General features: G+C 31.8%; 4 protein-coding genes across 7 annotated transcripts; 1 reads left to right on the forward strand and 3 right to left on the reverse strand.

The window, feature by feature from the left end:
* The first annotated feature begins 317 nt into the window (after positions 1 to 317).
* Positions 318 to 2,735, forward strand: LOC106757129. 2 transcript variants are annotated; one of them, XM_022779483.1, is made up of 3 exons: positions 318 to 688; positions 1,553 to 1,702; positions 2,274 to 2,735. In XM_022779483.1, exons 1-3 carry the CDS (start codon positions 419 to 421, stop codon positions 2,316 to 2,318), a joined length of 465 nt encoding a protein of 154 aa, XP_022635204.1. In that variant the 5' UTR covers positions 318 to 418; the 3' UTR covers positions 2,319 to 2,735. The 2 variants fall into 2 exon arrangements, with proteins under 2 accessions (XP_022635204.1, XP_014495206.1); XM_014639720.2 differs by having other exon boundaries at positions 321 to 688; positions 2,302 to 2,735.
* A 1,914-nt stretch (positions 2,736 to 4,649) lies between these two features.
* LOC106757095 (protein GrpE) lies at positions 4,650 to 8,162 on the reverse strand. The gene is made up of 6 exons (XM_014639683.2): positions 7,820 to 8,162; positions 7,374 to 7,554; positions 7,096 to 7,289; positions 6,820 to 6,987; positions 5,751 to 5,879; positions 4,650 to 5,066 (listed from the first exon to the last, which is right to left on the reverse strand). The coding sequence occupies exons 1-6, from the start codon at positions 7,946 to 7,948 to the stop codon at positions 4,980 to 4,982; spliced, it is 888 nt and encodes a 295-aa protein (XP_014495169.1). The 5' UTR covers positions 7,949 to 8,162; the 3' UTR covers positions 4,650 to 4,979.
* A 1,870-nt stretch (positions 8,163 to 10,032) lies between these two features.
* On the reverse strand, positions 10,033 to 11,881 carry LOC106757452 (inactive protein RESTRICTED TEV MOVEMENT 2). The gene is made up of 2 exons (XM_014640125.2): positions 11,627 to 11,881; positions 10,033 to 11,033 (listed from the first exon to the last, which is right to left on the reverse strand). Exons 1-2 carry the CDS (start codon positions 11,745 to 11,747, stop codon positions 10,300 to 10,302), a joined length of 855 nt encoding a protein of 284 aa, XP_014495611.1. The 5' UTR covers positions 11,748 to 11,881; the 3' UTR covers positions 10,033 to 10,299.
* A 1,742-nt stretch (positions 11,882 to 13,623) lies between these two features.
* LOC106757132 (50S ribosomal protein L20) lies at positions 13,624 to 16,842 on the reverse strand. 3 transcript variants are annotated; one of them, XM_022779484.1, is made up of 4 exons: positions 16,628 to 16,842; positions 16,052 to 16,104; positions 15,047 to 15,251; positions 13,624 to 14,031 (listed from the first exon to the last, which is right to left on the reverse strand). In XM_022779484.1, exons 3-4 carry the CDS (start codon positions 15,230 to 15,232, stop codon positions 13,852 to 13,854), a joined length of 366 nt encoding a protein of 121 aa, XP_022635205.1. In that variant the 5' UTR covers positions 15,233 to 15,251; positions 16,052 to 16,104; positions 16,628 to 16,842; the 3' UTR covers positions 13,624 to 13,851. The 3 variants fall into 3 exon arrangements, with proteins under 3 accessions (XP_022635205.1, XP_014495212.1, XP_014495211.1); XM_014639726.2 differs by lacking the exon at positions 16,052 to 16,104 and having other exon boundaries at positions 16,557 to 16,842; XM_014639725.2 differs by lacking the exon at positions 16,052 to 16,104 and having other exon boundaries at positions 16,628 to 16,840.
* Positions 16,843 to 17,752: the final 910 nt, after the last annotated feature.

The following is a 17,752-nucleotide window of genomic DNA, read 5'->3' on the forward strand; positions in this document are numbered from 1 at the left end:
AAAAGAAGTTAAACTATAAAATTAGGTCAAAATTATAAAATAAACAACTAACTTTAACTTCTTTTTTAAGGGAAAAAGACATATTTAATTCTTTAATAAATAGTTTTATAGAAAAAAAGTTACTTTTATAATATTTTATTATAATTTTATCTTCTACATATCAGTAATGATTTTTTATAATAAAAACAATAATTACAGAATTTTTTAAATTATATTTAATACCATAAAAATTTTAAAATGTTTACATTTACAGCATTTATGTTTTTATAATAATAAAATAATCTTAAAAGCTGCCACTACTTGTTTTTAACCTTATTCTCGGAACAAAAGCTACTTCTCACTGTGCCACTTCTTCCCTGGCATGCCCAGAAGCAACCCAAAACTCCAATTCCTCTTCGTCTTCTGCCACCGCCACTAAATGGAGGCAGTCGGTTCCAGACTCGGCCGCGCCTCCTCTCGTTACGGTTCCACCACCGTCTTCACCGGCCCCGTCAGGAAGTGGAAGAAGAAGTGGGTCCACGTCACTCCCTCTTCCTCACCCAGTAATACCAACACCAACAACAACGCTCACGCTCCTGCCAATTCCAACGCTTCCTCTCTTCTCCTCCTCCGCCGCTGGACCCCCACCACCGACGACGACGCTGCAGCCACCGACGAGCCTCCTAGGAGGAAGTTCCGTTACACCCCTGTATGTCTCTCTCTTTCCCTGTCTTTTTCTGGTTTACCCTTTTGAATTTTGGGGTGAATATTTAATTGGGGTTTTGTTTTGTGATGAAAAGTTTCCAATTTTGTTCCTGTGCTGTGTTGATGGGGTGTGGTGTTTAAGTGGGTTTGGGGATGTGATAAAGGGTTTGGTAGCTGCCTTATGTGTGAATTTTAGGTGGTGATGTATGTGTGATAGAGGGAAGAAAACAGAGAAAAGGAAGTACAGATTAAAGTTTATTTTTGTGGAAAAATGTGTTTAGGATCTCTGCTTTGCCTGAAACTGAACTTTGGTGCATGTAATCTCAGATTGATGAATTCTGATCTCTAATTTTTCAAAATATGTAATTTAGTTCAAGTCAATGATCAAACTTCACTTACTGATTTTGATTTTTAGTAAATTGGGAAAGGGATTAGAGTCATATCTTTGAAGACTAAATTTATAATTTTGAAAGTATGGGAACTAAAATGTAGTTTGACCAAAAGTGGGTAAAAGAATACATTTCTCCTTTTTCTTTTGGGTGAGAGAAAATGAAAAAAAAAAATAAAATAAAATAAACTACTAAGTATTACAATTGAAAAATACGAGGGGAAAAGGATTGAGAAATAAGGGAGAAAAATAGATAGGAAATGTTATAGGAGAAAAAAGTGGACATATGCACAAGGTTGCTTTAGTCCTTATTTGGGTGGAAATTGTGGTTCCGCTGAGGGTTGAAATTTGTATCTTTTATTGTTGGTAGAAACTAGTTATGTAATAAATTTGTGTATGGGATGGTGGGTGGGTGGATCATTGTTTCTGTCAAATAAGTCATTTTCATTATAGTGGGGATTGGTCAATTTCATATTGCAGATTGCTGTTCTAGAAGAACAGAAAAAGAATATGGTTAAGGAAAAAAATGAACCTGCAACTGAGAGTGATCAATCCGAAGCTACGCAGACAAATGTCATTCATGAAATGCAAGGGAAATTGAACATGAATGAAATGTCGGAGGAAACAAAGGTAAAGTAACAGAGTCCTTCATTCCTGTTATGAATGGATTAGAACATTACTCTGCATTCAATTTTCGGACTTTCAAAGTAGACAGGATTTGATGTGCTTGAAACTTATATTTTCTTCACTTTCATTATACTACTCTTAGATTATCCTTTGCTTACTAAATTCCAATATTGCAAACACAAACCTTTTGTTAACATTTAAGAACAATCATGTGTGCTTGCTATAAACCATAAGGCCATGTAAAGACTGCTGCTATTGTTTGTCCGTGGATAAGAAAACCATTTTTCCAACTCAGGTATAACACTATAAACATTGCCGATGTTGTACCAAATAAAATGGTCCCAAGATCAAATAAAATAGGAGGCTTTTGTTGGGAAATTGAGAATATGACCATTGCCAACTTTAGCTTATATTTGAACATTTGGAATTTCATTGAGATAACTGATATAATGTGATTCATAGAATGCATAATGCATTGGTGATCTTTGTAGCCAACTGCTTATCCCACTTAATAGAAGAATAAGGCTTTTGTTATTGTTATTGATAGTGAGTATAACATTAGGATCATTATTAGCATTGGTCTACATATCAATGTGTTGCAGGATTCAAACATCGTTAGAAAGGATGATGGTTTGGTGGACTTGCAAAGCCACAATGATGAAACCAGCCAGAACAGTGATACTCAATTGGAAAATAATGTGTAGTGGTTGGTCCATGAACTGAGTATGTGATATGTAAGTAGAAATCAGTGTGAGGCAGCGAAGTGTTCATTCAAGAAATACTGAATTAGTATATAATACCTCTTATCTCTTCTACCATCCTACCATCATACATTGAAATGTAATGTAATTAGCCATAATCTTGTGTATAGTGCTGCCAGTAGTATAGGAATGATCAGTGACTAGATTTGGTCAACAAGGGATGATCAGTTATTTTTCATGATGGATCATATGTATGATGTGATGCTTACTGTGTACTGCCTTCTTATTGTGCATTTCAGCCTTTGGAAATTGATTACTATGGAGGACAAAATTTAGATGCAATTTCTCAAGTTTTAATTTGAATTTTAAATGTAAACATCTAGTATAAAGGGACTGTGGGGAAATGACAAACCCTGTGACAGTCCTTTTGATTGTGGTATGCTTTGTTTTAGTGGAATGCATGGAGGAACAAAATTTCTCTCTATTTCATAGAAATTAAGGGTGAGTTTCTTTCAGTAATTTTTTTTTTTTGAGAAAAAATCGCTTTTAACAGAAAAGGCAATTACTATATATTTCTTAGACATTTTTCAAAAAATATTTTAAAAAGGTATACCAAGAAAAAAAGTTAAAACCAATTTATTTCAATAAATTATTTGAAATAGTTTATCAAAAGAATTGTTATAGATTTTGGTTTTATAGACATGAAGGGATACTTTTAGCCAAAAAATATTTGTATTCTAATTATAACCTTAGGTAAATATTTTATTTTTGTAAAAATTATTTGTTAATAATTACATTTTTCTTAAAAGTGCTTTTAAAATTAAACAAAACATTCACATTAGAACGAAGTTTAAGAGAATATGTGACTTTTATGAATAGAAATTTAATTAATGTAAGAGCAAACATGACTTGTATAAATAAAAATTTATTTTTTTATTCTTGTACGTCTTTTTTCAAAATAAAAATGAAGTATATAACAATTGAATTTAAACTAAACCCACTTTTAGTATTATGAAATTATCCATATCAACAGAATTGAATTTAGATCTATATATTATATAGCTTTCGGCGTCTTCAGACGTGATTCAAACGTTTTACGTTAAAATAACTTTTTCTATTAATGTGCATCTAAATTAGATTTTAGCATAAAATTATTTACATTGGTATCGACGGTCTTGATGTATTTTCACGACGAAGTATTCATGTGAAAATTAACCCTAATTTTAAATAATTTAAGATAAAAGATGATTACGGTTAATTGAAATTGCTTGGGAGAGATAATCTTCACCTTATATTTCGAAACAATTTTATTTCTTAACCTTTTTTTTTTTAAAATGAAAAGACACATTTCTATGTAAATATTAATGTTTTTTCGAAATTAAATAAATCATTAACATGAGTCAATTTTGTTTTAATTTGGATTCAAATTTGTCAATTTACATACAAAATAAAATAAAATCAGTTCTCACTTTTACCTATTATCCGACTTCCTTTCTATATCACTAAGATACTCCGTTTTCTTTTTGGATGAGTTATATATAATACCCATAAACTAAATCGACAATTAATGTTTGAAAAATGACAATTTTTTTCACTTTTTACAGATAACAACAATAATATTTGAATCTCAGAATAAACTGTAATTCCGCAATTGAACATTTTAAGGACGGTTAACACATTCTTGCTAATAAGGCTTGCCAGAAGAAATTAGATTCCTCGGCCTAATTTTTTAATAACACCATCTAAGCAACCTTGGTGAAACAAAATAATATAAAGCACAAACCAATAATAATCATAATTTCAACATATAATGTCAATACAAATTATTTTACATAAACAAATTAAAAATATTTTAATTGTGACATAAAATAATTAAAAAAAAAAATTAACAATCATACCATGCATCAAATTCTCGTTGATTTTTAGGTGTTGTCCCTCTTTGAACCTTCAAAATACCCTGATAAACACTTATTTTTATGTTTTAAAATATATTAAAAACTTTTTTAAATATACCAACATAAGTATATTTTAAAGATTCTAACACCAAAAACTCAGCAAAGAGCTGCGATGCATATACCTAACCATCTATTTTTTGACAGTAAAAAATCTTTATGCTGACCAAGTTTGTAACTATTGACCCAAGTAATCATTACATATAATGATATGTAGAAAACCATACAGAATCTTTATTCTGACCAAGTATTCATTAGATATAATGATATGTAAAAAACCATAGAGAATTCAATAAATGGGCAAAAATGGGGGATGGGGGAAGCTGCATGTGAAAATTAACCATCAGGCACAAAAGTCTTACAATTTCACCCCTTGTAAAATTATGATTTGCCAAAAGGGACTAAAACTCCTGAACTCAGTGCGGGTACTCAGAGGTTACAAAAGATGTTACTATAATGAACATGCAAATAGCATGTATACTATCAAAATCTCATGGAATCAAGATCGTCGTACATGGTATTTTTTTTATTAAAAAATAAGAGTCCGAATAATAGAAGCATATTGCAAAAAGACATTGAATGGTATTCAACAAGAACTCACTACTCAGGCTTTCCTTCATGCCATCATCACTCAGCTGCTTTGCTATCATCTACTTCTTGAGTTACACCAACTTCTGCCGGACGAAGAACACGATCATAGAGCATATATCCAGCCTGCAAAAATGACCGAGGGTTAAGCCATGTAAGGATTGGTGGTAAGGGATGTAAAACAAAGGAAATTACTAACAGTGGCATTGTTTGAGTGTTTATGAATGAACCGTCAAGCAAACCTAAGAACAAGACCACATTTATTCCAAACTCTCAAAAAATGGATTTTAAATCCAACTCACCCTCATCAAACTGTCATCAAAGATGAAGTTTGCATTCAATTATATACATATAATATGAACATCTTGAGTTTGAAACTTAATATCTACGAGTGACTCAATGGCAGCTCAATAGCAAGTGACACTATAGACTTATTAAACCTTGCCAAGATACTTAATCCCAAATCCTATAAAACTAACTTGTAAGATGAATTTGCATTCATTTATAAATTATAATTTGGTCATATCTATAATCAATGTGATATTTCCAACACATCCTTTCTGTCAAGGACTCAAGCACAAATACAAAACCTCTTAAAAATCTTTAATAAACATCGATGGAAATAATCAGTATTGCCAATACAATAAACAAAAAGCTAATCATTAATAATAAACACCTCAACCTAGACTTCGTATAGTTTTCAAGTTCGATAAGTTTTTCCAAATACAACACAATTTTGAAAAGAAAAAAAAAACAATGTAGACACTAGGAAAAAATCACATTACTACAACAGACAAGTATATAGAATACCTTTAGAACAACTCCAACAGTGCCAGGGGCCTTGGTAGCATCAGGGATTTGGAAGATGGCATTGTGCCTGTGTGGATCAAATGGCTCATTTGTAGGATCATATTTTTCTACACCATGCTTTTTCAGTACCTATAAGCAATAGTTGTCAAACTAAATGAACAAGATTACACACTGGAACTATTTCTAGGAGCACATTAAGTCAAACAAACAATATAAAAATGATTAACTTAGTCTCAATTCACTCCCTTACGAACCACTCTCCAATCAACCCTTTTCTAACTTGACTCCCAAAAGAACCACTCTAAACAACTCTATTCTAACCACGGACCCATTGTTATGGTTGATTTTAATATTCCATCTATGCATTAGCCTAACTATGCATTCACTTTTCTTGTACTGGTCTTTTTTGGGCTCAGGCTTGAATTGGGTTTTAATGTCTTCCTTAATTTGTGTCCAAGCTTCTCTTAAATCTTAAACCTTAAATATAAGGGACAATAACATTAGGATTTCAATCATAATGCTTGAAGGATGGCTAATTGAAAACGCTTTCAAGAAAACAGAATGATTCACCAAAAAGTTATTACAATTCACAGCAAATTTGTATCTTCTAGAAGGTGCTTGCACAATCAGACCCTAGGTTTGATTCCCTAGTATTCTTCTAATCTTTTCTATTGTTTTCTTCGATTTTCTCTACAACGAGGCTACTTCCCTTGCATAAAATATGGACAATTCAACCCACCAAAACAAAAGTACCACAGTTAATTTTTCCTTATAAGGTTTTCTAAAACCAGTATTAATCCTAGAAAGTGTGGATAACACCCTGACAGCTTGACAGTCACCAACTTAGCCAAAGTCCACTTCCTATTCCTGGCACATCAATTCCCCAAAAACCCTTTCATACAGACCCAAAGAACCTTCAAATCCACCTGTTATCTATCGTGTACACAGAAACCCATCTAAACACTGCAACAAGAGGTAAAACAACTTTATAAATGACACTGAGAAAATACATTATGCTAGCTAGGACTATTGCAAATAAACAACATAACCATGGAGTATAACAGTCTACCTCTGCAAGTTGTTTCTCAGTCATTTCAACACCTTCAAGAAGTGTTTTCAGGAGTTGTGCTGCTTCCGAAGACTCCTTAGGAGATTCAATTTTGGAAAAACTCTCCTTTACAACAGAGGAAGCTCTTCCCAAATTGTCAGCAACATCTAGTAGACTCTTCGCAAAATTCTACATCACATTAAAGCCACTCAGCACAAAAATTGAAGAACGAGTACAAAGAGGTCAAGACTCTTCCGAAATCACAAAATAAGAATTTAAAAAAGGTCAAAACTCGACCTGTATAGCAAATTTTTTCGAATTTTCTGCTTCACGCCTTGTTCTGGCCATGACATTCTCCATCTCCGCATATGTTCGCAGAACTTTGTCCTGCATTTCCCCAATCTCCTTGTGTTTCAACTTCAAAAGCTGTTCCTTCTCAGCAACAAGCTTTATTAAATCATCCCTGGATTGATCACATTCACTCTCTACATCTGAAGCAGAAAACGCAGTTCAGTCAAAACTTCAAATATTTCTTTCGACCAATCAAGCTTAAGACCGAGATTTCGAAACGAAACCTGATTCTTTGGTTTGATCAGCAGCTTTGGCTTGTTCAGACTGATCAGTCACCTTTTCTTCCTCACATGCCTTTACAGGGTCATTACTGGCAGGTTCAGATGAGGCCGAAGAAGAAAATCCGAATCTCGAAATCAAAGATGAATTCAGTGGATTCCGCAAAGTAGCTTCAACTAGAATCAGCTGGAACATCAGAAATATCAGATGATGAGAATACTTAATCAAAGCTAAATCTCCTGAACGCAGAATTCTAAGGAACAAAATAAAACAATTACAAAATCTACACAATAATTCATTGCCAAAATATCATAATGATAAACTCAACTCACATGGAATACAAAATGCCAAAACTGTAATGTTTTCAATAAACCCTAAAACCCTAGTTAAACCCCAATACTAAAATTAGCAAAAAAAGAATACTTTGTTCAGGTTTTTAGAATAGAGTTACCTTGTTGGGTGATGGGTGGAGGAGAGAATGAAAGTGATTGGAGAAAGGTTGGGAATTTCGTGAAACAGAAAGGGTGAAGCTTCGACAAAGGGTTGCAGAGGAACGGGACAGCACCCTGTGGAAGAACATGGCCGAAGAAAACGGATTGAGCACAGATTCGAGTTTGGATTGAAGAGAGAAAGTGATTTTTGAGGAGAAAAGTGAGGAAATGAAGGGAAAATTTGCTTGGACACAAAGAAAACAAAATGTTGGGGGTTAGGGTTTAAGGGAAATATTTCTCTGTTGACGATTTTACCCTTCTGTTTTGGGTTTAGAAACTGCAATGTTTAGTTTCTGTGTGATGAAATGGGAATTTCACTTTAGGTTTCAAAATAGAAGAATCTAGACAAATAGAAGATATGCAAGTTGTGTTTGATGAGAAAAAGGAGGGCGAGGAATAGAATCATATATTGTTCTAGTTAATGTTTTGTTTTTCTTCTTTTTTTATCATGTTTTGGTGGGAGAAATCTATAACTTCGTTGTTTTAATATTTATGGTGGCTTTTTCCAAATTCATGTTATAATGTTTTCAAATACCTACACAACATTAATATAATACACAAAGTTTTTGGTACAAAGCGTTTTAGAAATTAAAAATAATAGTATAAAAAAATTACATTTACAATTTATTATATTGTCATTGTGATTGTTTATGTTATTTTAAAATTAAACATAGTTGTAGTCTCTCAATTTTAATCTAATTATTTTGTACGGACTAAACTCTATCAATCTAGTTATTCTTTTGGGATTGAACTCTGTTAGTTTGACCAATTTTGTTAGGATCGAGCTTTATCAATTGAGTCAATTTCTCTTATGATTGAGCTTCTCAACAATTCGGTTGGTTTTTACATTAGTATGATTGAGTACCACAACAGTTTGGTCAACCTCTTCCACCGTATTGTCGAACTTCACAACAACTTGACCAACCTTTTCCACAACACACTGAGCTCCAAAACTGTTTGACTGGCTTGTTCAATAGCTCAATCATTCCTTTAATGAGTCGAACATCCTAATGGTTATCGACCGACAAATTAACTCCTTAATACAGATTAAGGTGTGATTGAACCATTATTAGTCTAGCAAAAGGTGAAAGCTCATCTTAACTATTATATAAAGGTCTGGCGTGTGACTTTAAAACATCATGCACACAATATGCATGTTTCGCTAACTAAATGGTCATCTACTGACTTAAGTATCAGAATGTCTTCTCCAGGTATCCTTCCACATGTTGTGGAGGAGTGGAACGAAGCATGGACGAGCTTTCCAACAGCTCGGCCAGCCTCCTGTACGTCCCGTCCAATCTGTCATAATGCTCGGTCAATCTCTTTAGTAGTCTGACTGCTTTGATTTACAACTTCTTTACTAATATCAACCTTAAATTCAGCCTAAAACTCCTACACCTCAAAACAATTTTTAGATTTTTTGTCATGTCAAACACGTGTTAACATTTGAGTTATTTACTCCTTTGACACGTTTTCATTTTAATGTCAACTAAGAAATGCTTTTGAAACCTTAACAAACATTAATATAATTGGATTAAGAGTTAAATTCATTCATTTTTAAAGTTTAATGATGAAAATTAAAGTTTTGAATGAATTCCAAATTGATGGTTTGATTGATAAAGAGGGATGAATTTTCTTTATATAAAACCTATCATGGTTTCAAAAGCCTAAAAAAGATCTAGACAAAAACAACTTTTTTTTCATAATGTAAGAGATTATGACAAAGAAGAATGGTGACGAGTCTCATGTTCTATCAAATCCAATTGAGAGTTTCACATCAAGTGACAAATGGAGTAAATATCACATATACGAAGGAGGACAACATGATTTTGGATAGTAGTTTGCAATTTGGGAATGTCTTTTTTGTGACTGAATTAACTTGTGAATTAATTTTGTATTACAATTAGATGATGCTCCAATTATCATGTGTAATATAGGATTAGAAAATGAAGTTGATTAGGGCGAATGAACAAACGAATGATTTATCTTTTTCATTCCAAAGGTGCATTCATTAACATTTGACAAAAAAATTGTCAATTAATTTATGGTATAGACATTTGAGTCACCTGTTAAACAAAATGTTAAAATTCATTCTTATATGACTCAGTTTAGTAGAAATAATTTTAAAATAGAATGTGATGTTTATCTTTGTGCTAAACAACTAAATCCAAACTCATCAGGTTAGTTGGCACATTGTTACACTTGTTCGCCTACCTTGAATTCTCTCCGACTGTTAGCTCAAAACTCAACATTGGATCATTTTTTCATTGTTTTTATAAGATTGAACACTGGATCAAGTAACAAAGGAACAAAATATACAAAAGATAATTACAAGAACATGAGATCACAATCTATTTATAATTTCACGAACACACAGGTAATTTTATCTCATGCCCTTGATGCATGTTGACACAGTAATCCAAGAAAATGAAGCAATTGATCAAAGGTCTTGGTTTTTGGGTCCTGCAAAAGATGACTTGACCACACTCTTTACGTAGATTCCAATAAGCAACACAAGAAAGACAAGAACAACTAAGTTGGCTACCTTATTCTGCTTCTTAACCTCCAAAACCATCTCAGAAATCTTCTCCACCCTTGTCTTCATCTTCCCCACACTAATCCTACTTAACCCTTCAAGACCCTTTGAAGCTACAACTTCTCTCATCTCTTTCTCATCATTATCTCTTTTTACTTCTGATTCTGCCACCTTCTTTTCAGAATCTTCATCACCTTCCTTCTGCTCCTTCACTGTTGTTTCTTTAGTTTCCTGCATTTCTTCACTTTTGTCTTCACTTTCTGCTTTGCTCTTTTCCTTTTGCAGCATCACTTGAGACTCTTCATGAACTGCTGTTGGCTGTTCCTCCATCTTGGATTCTTCATGAGTTGTGTCCTCTTTTGAGTCTTTTTCATGATCATGTTGTTCAGTAGCATCTGGTTTGTGATCATCATCAGTTGTTGGACTTGTTGGTATTGGTGGTTTGATGAGTTTGGGAAGCTTTACGTATAGCATTCCAGCTTCAAACTTGGCATTGATTCCAGTGGTGTCATGAGAATCAGAAAGGTTTACTTCCTTATGAAATCTACGCCATTTGTTATCACTGATCTTTCTTTCACCTCTCAACCTTAGCACACGGTTAGAGGACACTTGAACCTTCAATTGTTCTTTTCTAAACCCTGTTAAATCAAACACACATACATACAAATTCATTACATTACATGTAATCCGTTTCAAATATATAAACCAATAAAATAATAATACATTATTTATTGTAAAAATATTATTAAAATATAATGTTTTTTTCATTTCAAACAAAAATTACTTTTCCTTTCTCTTATCTATGTATTTATTAGGTTTAATTGTTTCTTTTGTCCCCAGTTTGGTTCAAGTGTGTCAAATTCGTCCCCTTTTAAAAAAATGTCAATTTCGTCCCCATATAGAAAAAATTTGTATCAATCAAGTCATTTCCGTTAAATAAAGTGAGTTTTGAATAATAACCACTTCATGGGTCCGATCCCTGATTTTTGAAAACAATGATTTTTAACGGAGATGACTTGATTGACACAATTTTTTTTTATATGGAGACGAAATTAACATTTTTCTAAAACGGGACCAATTTGACACACTTCAACCAAACTGGGGACAAAAGAAGCAATTAAACCTATTTATTATGTCTACAAGAACTTATTATTGTGCTATATTTTATGACCTGGAATATTAAGAAATGGGTTTAATATTATGAAAATGATAGAAGCTAAAAGCAGTGAACCTGGAAGCATAAGAATGAGGGTGTCACTATTTTCCTGGCGATCCCAATCGGAGGGTGGTATAAAATCTTCATGAACAGGTTCAGCTGCTGCTTGTGGATTTGTTCTTTCATCTAACGACATTCTCACCTTTGTTTCTTCTTATTTTTAAGTGTAAAATATCTTTGTTTCTTGTCTTGGTGAATGAAATCTGAAGTTAGGTTGATTATATATAGACATTGGAGAGCAGATAGATTTGTTTTCTTGGAACCTAGTTCTTCCTTTTCGTGCAAAGATTGATTTAACTATGTTGAGGATTTTTCTTTCTTGTCCTATGCAAGAGAAGGAGAAAATAACACATTTTCTCTCCAAAGAATACTTTGCTTGTATGCTTGGCAATGTCAGTCTTTTTTTTTTCCTCCAAAACAAACAGTAATGTGTAAATTAAGATAAGAACTTTACATTGTTCCTTGTCAAGGGTTTTCTTATTCTTTATATATTGTCTAAACCAAAAAGAAAAAAATTTGCAACTCTACTTTTGGTGTTTAAATTTCATTCATTCTCAACTCTATGTGTTATGAATTTTATGAATTTAAGAGGAGGTTGAAAGTTTTATATGAAATAAAAACGAATAAGATAAAAAATATATATAGAAGAAGAATTCATCAACCTATTATCTTAAAAAAAAAAAATTGTTAGAAATGACATATTCATATATTATATAGACTTGTTAAACTTTCATCGATAATCTTCTAGTGTCTCCCTCTTAAAACTTAAGACTACGACTCTCTAACTTTACACGATTTTTATACTTTTTCTTGTCTAAGTATAGGTGTTTGATTTTCATGCCTAACTGTTCAATTTCTCTTATTTTATATTAAAACATGTTTTTATAATCCTTTACAACACATTTTTAAGGATATTTTTAAAAAAAGATAAATTTTTATAATTGTGAAATGAAAACAGAGAAGAGTGTAGTTGACCCATAACAATAGACGGAAGCATTGTCCAAAATAAAAAGTAAAATATCGAATTAGAATTGTCTGAATGAAAAAATATCAATAGAAGGGTAATTTTAGCATAAAACAAATATTTATAATAAATAAATTTTTTGAAATAGATAAAGACAAGTTAAAATATTTAGATTGATAGATATATAAATAAAAAAAAAAGTCAAAAACAACTTTGAAATAGTGAAGGTAAGTTTTTTTTAAAAAAAATATTTGATAACAAATAAATGAGTGATTAGACGAGGAGTATTATATTTTACAAATATTTTAATTTTTTTAATTATGTGGGGAAATATTGGTAAGTATTTTATTATAGTTTTATAAAAAATCTTAAAATGTTTACTTTTTTCATTATTTTAAATCAGTTTTTTTAAACCAGTAACTCTCTTTTATATAGTATTGCCTATTTCCTTTTTTTTTTAAGATTTATATAAAAGAAAATAATAGCACGGTTTATGTTAATTTTATGTGCACATTGTCTTTGCATTTATATATTTTCAAAGTAGCTACTTAAAAGTGTGAAAAAATAAATAGTCAGGCATGAATTTTTTTCTTACATTATTATAAATAAATATAGCTATTGATAAAAGAGTTACAAGATATTGAATTCTCCGGCCTTTTCTTTAATCTTTTTTCAGAAGTTTTAGTATTTATAAAGTTATTATATCTTAGAAGAAAAACATACAATGATTCTATACATAATCACTCAATCTACTCGTGCATGGAGACTCGTAATAGTCTTCTGCAAGTGAATCATCAAATCTGTACTGTATGTGTGTGTAATGATAACCTTAGACAAACTCAATGTAGCACAGAAATTTAAAATAAAATTTACTGTGATGTATTGATGATCTTGTCTTATGAATTTAAGATTATAATGTGTTCAGATAATCAAATAATACTGATGATTGTTAAGATTGAGATGAAATGATTTTTCAACTTACAGATTCAAGCAGTCCTAAGGAGACAAATCTGTATTAAAAAATCATTTAATTTTTGGTAGAGGCTAATGGAAGTAAAATGCTTGAGATTAAGGCTTATTATTATTCCAACATTTCTGACATTGAAAAGGGGTAAGGAAGGAGGAAGAACATACAGATAAAAAGTACTCAATACCGACTTCGAGAATCACAGACATACAAAATTGAAAGGATAGCGTACGAAACCCGAAATCCTCAAAATTTGTTAAGGATTCTAACATAAACGACCACTAAATGTTTGCTGAAGTATCATGACCCCTAAAAAGCGACCTTTCTAGGAGGAATCACAACATTCTTGTTTCCTGGAAATGCATTTCGCGATACATCAACCAAAGACTTGAAGCTATAGGGTTCATGCATAGATAACTCTGATAGAACCTTTCTGTTAAGTTGGATGTTTTCCTTCATCAGTCCATGCATAAAGTTCCCATAATTGACCTGGCAAACAAAGGAAAAAATATTCAACAAAGAAAATAGTAAAAGATTGAATACCTCGTGGCATGTAAATATAAACTCAAAATAAAGGTGTTAATGCATGAGAAAAATTACAGATTCTAGACGCATGTTCACCTATTATTCAATTTATTTGAGGTTACATATGTATCAGTCACAGACACCATGTATTCAGTCCGTTGTCATTTACTACAGCGAATAAGGTTCAGATGCAAGTTCACCAAATAATCCAATCTGTCTACCAAGCCAGCTAATTTACACCAAAGAACACTTTCATTTCCATGGCATACTCCTATCACACATCAAAGACAAGATCCATCTCTGAATGATTTGCTCATCCGGTGCATCCTCCTATGCTTTAACAAGAGAGCAGTAGCAGTTGCTCGGTCTAGAGATGCTGGATAAATATGACATGATTGAGGAAAGAGAAGACTCATAGAAAGTTACTTCATATGTTTGCAGACAATGCTAAAGCAAAGAATTATTCTTATAGGTAACATCACAACAAATCAAAATTAGTACGGTAATGTGACTATATTTTTCATGCAACCTATTTAAAGAAGTAATAGTTTAACTATATAAGCACAGGTTTTACTTCCACAGCTTTCAAGTGAAACTGTTGCTAAAGTTAGACATCTATGTGTAATCACATCCTGATAATAAGAGCTCTGGCAGAAGATTCAAGTGGAGAAGTTGTTAGAGTTATATGCGTACACATGTGTTATGTATAAGAAATAGCAAAAGGCTGACAGTCATAATAATTGGATCACCAACATTTTAGACAATGTTTGGTTTTCTGATAGCACAAATTCCTAAACATGCAAGTGCAACAGTAATAACTATTTCTCTCTAATAAGCATATTTTAGGCTCTTTCTCAACGAAAACCTAACACGCACTTAGTAATGACAGTTTGAAAACTTCACACTGAATTTCTTGGTCAACAATAAAATTGTAAAAGATTATGGATTTGTAAGAGAAGAAAGAAGTAAGAAGACATACCCCATGTACACGGGTACCAGCATTGATCCTTTGGATCCAAAGAGATCGCATGTCTCTCTTTTTGTTTCTACGGTCTCTGTAAGAATATTGCAAGGCCTTCTCCACTCTCTCCCTTGCAATCCTTATGCAATTCTTGGCTCTACCCCTGAACCCCTTTGCTAACTTGAAGATCTTATCCTTGTTCATTTTCCCCTCTTTGTTTTGTCTACCATGAAAAACACATATTCATCAAATCTCAAACTAAGGATGAAGTAAGAACACTCCCTATTATAATTTATCAAACATTGCTCAAACCATGCCCACATCAGCAGTTGTGGATGACAACAGGTATAGACGGAAAACGAATATACAGACACCCATAAAATACACCCTGTTACATGCTACATTTCAGTTGAAAATTGACATAATTTTATACCTGCAGGCATCCATAGACAGCTGTGGATATTTTTAAAAAAATTACTTTATGTGTTTTTAGGAGCTTGCTAGGTAAAAGTTTATCCTGATTATGTTGCATAACTAATATCCCATTAAGCAAAGCAGACAGACAACAGTAAAGGAGGCATATTTTGAGATTGAACTGAATAAAAATAAAGGAATAAAGACTGAAAAACCTAATCTGGAATAAGATTGTGATAACAGTGAAGAGTGCAAATCAAATTCAAGGATCGGAATCAAGAGCAGAAATCACCAAATAATGTAACCACACATTCACTGCTTCTCTCCCCTATGAGGTTGAAGTTGTAGGAATATTGTAAAACTAAATCAAGTTAAAACTCTGCAAGTTTGAGAATTCAAAATCTAAGATGATAAAGATTCAGAGTCTCGCAAATGAATAAACTTGAGCATTTTCATTGCCAAGATCTCCACTTAAGGGTGGTCAGATAGTGTATCGATAGTTGAGAGTGATTAACAGTGTGATTTGTGATACGAAATTGATCATAGTGGTGAAAATAAATTGAACTTATGAGTGTGATTTGAGCAAAGAAATTGGGTACATGATCATACCATGTCATTAAGGTACCAGACAGGGCCTTGTTCTAGTCCTTTTAAGGTAAATGCTGTCAAGCAAGAATTATGGTGGCTGTTATGTTACCATAAATTATATTTCTCTCATTCAAAATATCGAGAATCATGACATGGACGCTTGAACTGAAAGTGAAAGTGTCATGATGGGCACACAAGCTCGAGTATTACACTGCAGTTTAAAAAACTTTTACAATTATGTACCGAAAACCGTATTTCTTTTCTGGTGAGGGAAGGAACAGTTAATTCGGCAAGCAAAACGTGTCAAGGTGTTCAATTATGATCAAAGTGCAAACTTTTGATTTAGAGGATTATATGCTCATGCAATATGCCACTCACATAACATATAATGTTTAAGGAACATTCGTTATCTAACATTAAGCATACATCACCCCCATATATATATATATATATATAAATTACAGAAGAACAATATTAATTTGATAGATACCATGAAAGAGAAAAAGAATTTATGATTTCTTAAAACCTGCAAACGGAATTTCGCTGAAGAAAAAAAAAATGTCCTTCAAAAACCCTAGAAGAGGCACAATCACTCACAGAGAACACGCCGGATATGAGGTAAGTTTCTCACGGCACAGATGACGGCGGAATGGAGGTTCTGACGGGTATACTGGCGGAGTAGAGTGGAGGCGAGCGGGTTGCGGGGTGGAGGAAAGCAACCAAGTCGAGGCACCGCCGCCACGATCAAGCACGGAGGAGAGCTTGGTTTAGCTTACAAAAGGGTAAAGGATATTAGGAGCGGAGAGGAAGAGAAATCACTTTTAAAAGTTAATACAAAATACCCTGTTATTTTTGTTTTAAATTTAATAGTTTGAAATAATATTATTTCATATTATCAACCATAATATTTAATATATTTTTCATAATTTAAAAAGTTACATATAAAGTTAAGTTATGAAAGTTTATAAATTTATTTTTTAATAGGAATGAAGTGGTTCTGATAAAAGAGTATTAATATTCAATTTAAATTTATGAGCATTATGTTATAAAGTATAATTATGTGTAATAATAATAAGTAATTACTAGTATGAAATTATCTTAATATAAAATATTAAATAGTTTAATTAACTATTATTATTATCATTTAATTTAAATAATTACTATTATAAAAATTTATAAATATAATTATGGATAATAATAATAATAATAATTTTATTATTCTGCTAACATGAAAATGATAAAAATATTTAATGTATGAAAGGTTAACTTTAAAATAATTTATTTAAATTTTGATAAGGTGGATTGATTTTTTATTTAAATTGTACTTAATAACTCTTTTAATATAAAATTAAAAATATTATTACAAAGTTGACATGATTGATAAATGTTAATATAAAAGAATGTGGTAATAGAAACACACCAATAAATTATTTTTTTACTAATGTATATGAAGAGGCAAAGTTATGCTATCCACTCTACTTAAAATAATATTAGAAGTAAATATTTAACATTAATAATGCTAAAGCTATCGTATAAAAAGATGGTGCTACAATTAAATTTATCAAATTTTATATATTTTAATTAAGTGTTGTTAATAAAAAAAAAGTATATAGTAGATTTGGTCTATAAAAAAAAAGACTTATATATACAACAAATAATATGAGACGTAAATGTTTTGTTTAAGAGGTGATATAATGTCTAATAAATGTTTAAACTTAAAAA

Source organism: Vigna radiata, chromosome 3 (assembly GCF_000741045.1).
Source record: "Vigna radiata var. radiata cultivar VC1973A chromosome 3, Vradiata_ver6, whole genome shotgun sequence".
NCBI classification, from domain to species: domain Eukaryota; kingdom Viridiplantae; phylum Streptophyta; class Magnoliopsida; order Fabales; family Fabaceae; genus Vigna; species Vigna radiata.

What these genes read in the sequence shown, in the direction of transcription:
- LOC106757129 (XM_014639720.2), top strand. Translation starts at nt 419, where the DNA reads ATGGAGGCAGTCGGTTCCAGACTCGGCCGCGCCTCCTCTCGTTACGGT. An exon ending in GGAAGTTCCGTTACACCCCT is followed by an intron (nt 689 to 1,552) that starts GTATGTCTCTCT and finishes TTCATATTGCAG; the next exon opens with ATTGCTGTTCTAGAAGAACA. An exon ending in AAATGTCGGAGGAAACAAAG is followed by an intron (nt 1,703 to 2,301) that starts GTAAAGTAACAG and finishes AATGTGTTGCAG; the next exon opens with GATTCAAACATCGTTAGAAA.
- LOC106757095 (XM_014639683.2), bottom strand. Translation starts at nt 7,948, where the DNA reads ATGTTCTTCCACAGGGTGCTGTCCCGTTCCTCTGCAACCCTTTGTCGA. An exon ending in CGAAAAAATTTGCTATACAG is followed by an intron (nt 6,988 to 7,095) that starts GTCGAGTTTTGA and finishes AATGTGATGTAG; the next exon opens with AATTTTGCGAAGAGTCTACT. An exon ending in CTGTTGGAGTTGTTCTAAAG is followed by an intron (nt 5,067 to 5,750) that starts GTATTCTATATA and finishes TCATTTTTGCAG; the next exon opens with GCTGGATATATGCTCTATGA.
- LOC106757452 (XM_014640125.2), bottom strand. Translation starts at nt 11,747, where the DNA reads ATGTCGTTAGATGAAAGAACAAATCCACAAGCAGCAGCTGAACCTGTT. An exon ending in CCTCATTCTTATGCTTCCAG is followed by an intron (nt 11,034 to 11,626) that starts GTTCACTGCTTT and finishes TTGATTTAACAG; the next exon opens with GGTTTAGAAAAGAACAATTG.
- LOC106757132 (XM_022779484.1), bottom strand. Translation starts at nt 15,232, where the DNA reads ATGAACAAGGATAAGATCTTCAAGTTAGCAAAGGGGTTCAGGGGTAGA. An exon ending in CTGGTACCCGTGTACATGGG is followed by an intron (nt 14,032 to 15,046) that starts GTATGTCTTCTT and finishes TTTGTTTGCCAG; the next exon opens with GTCAATTATGGGAACTTTAT.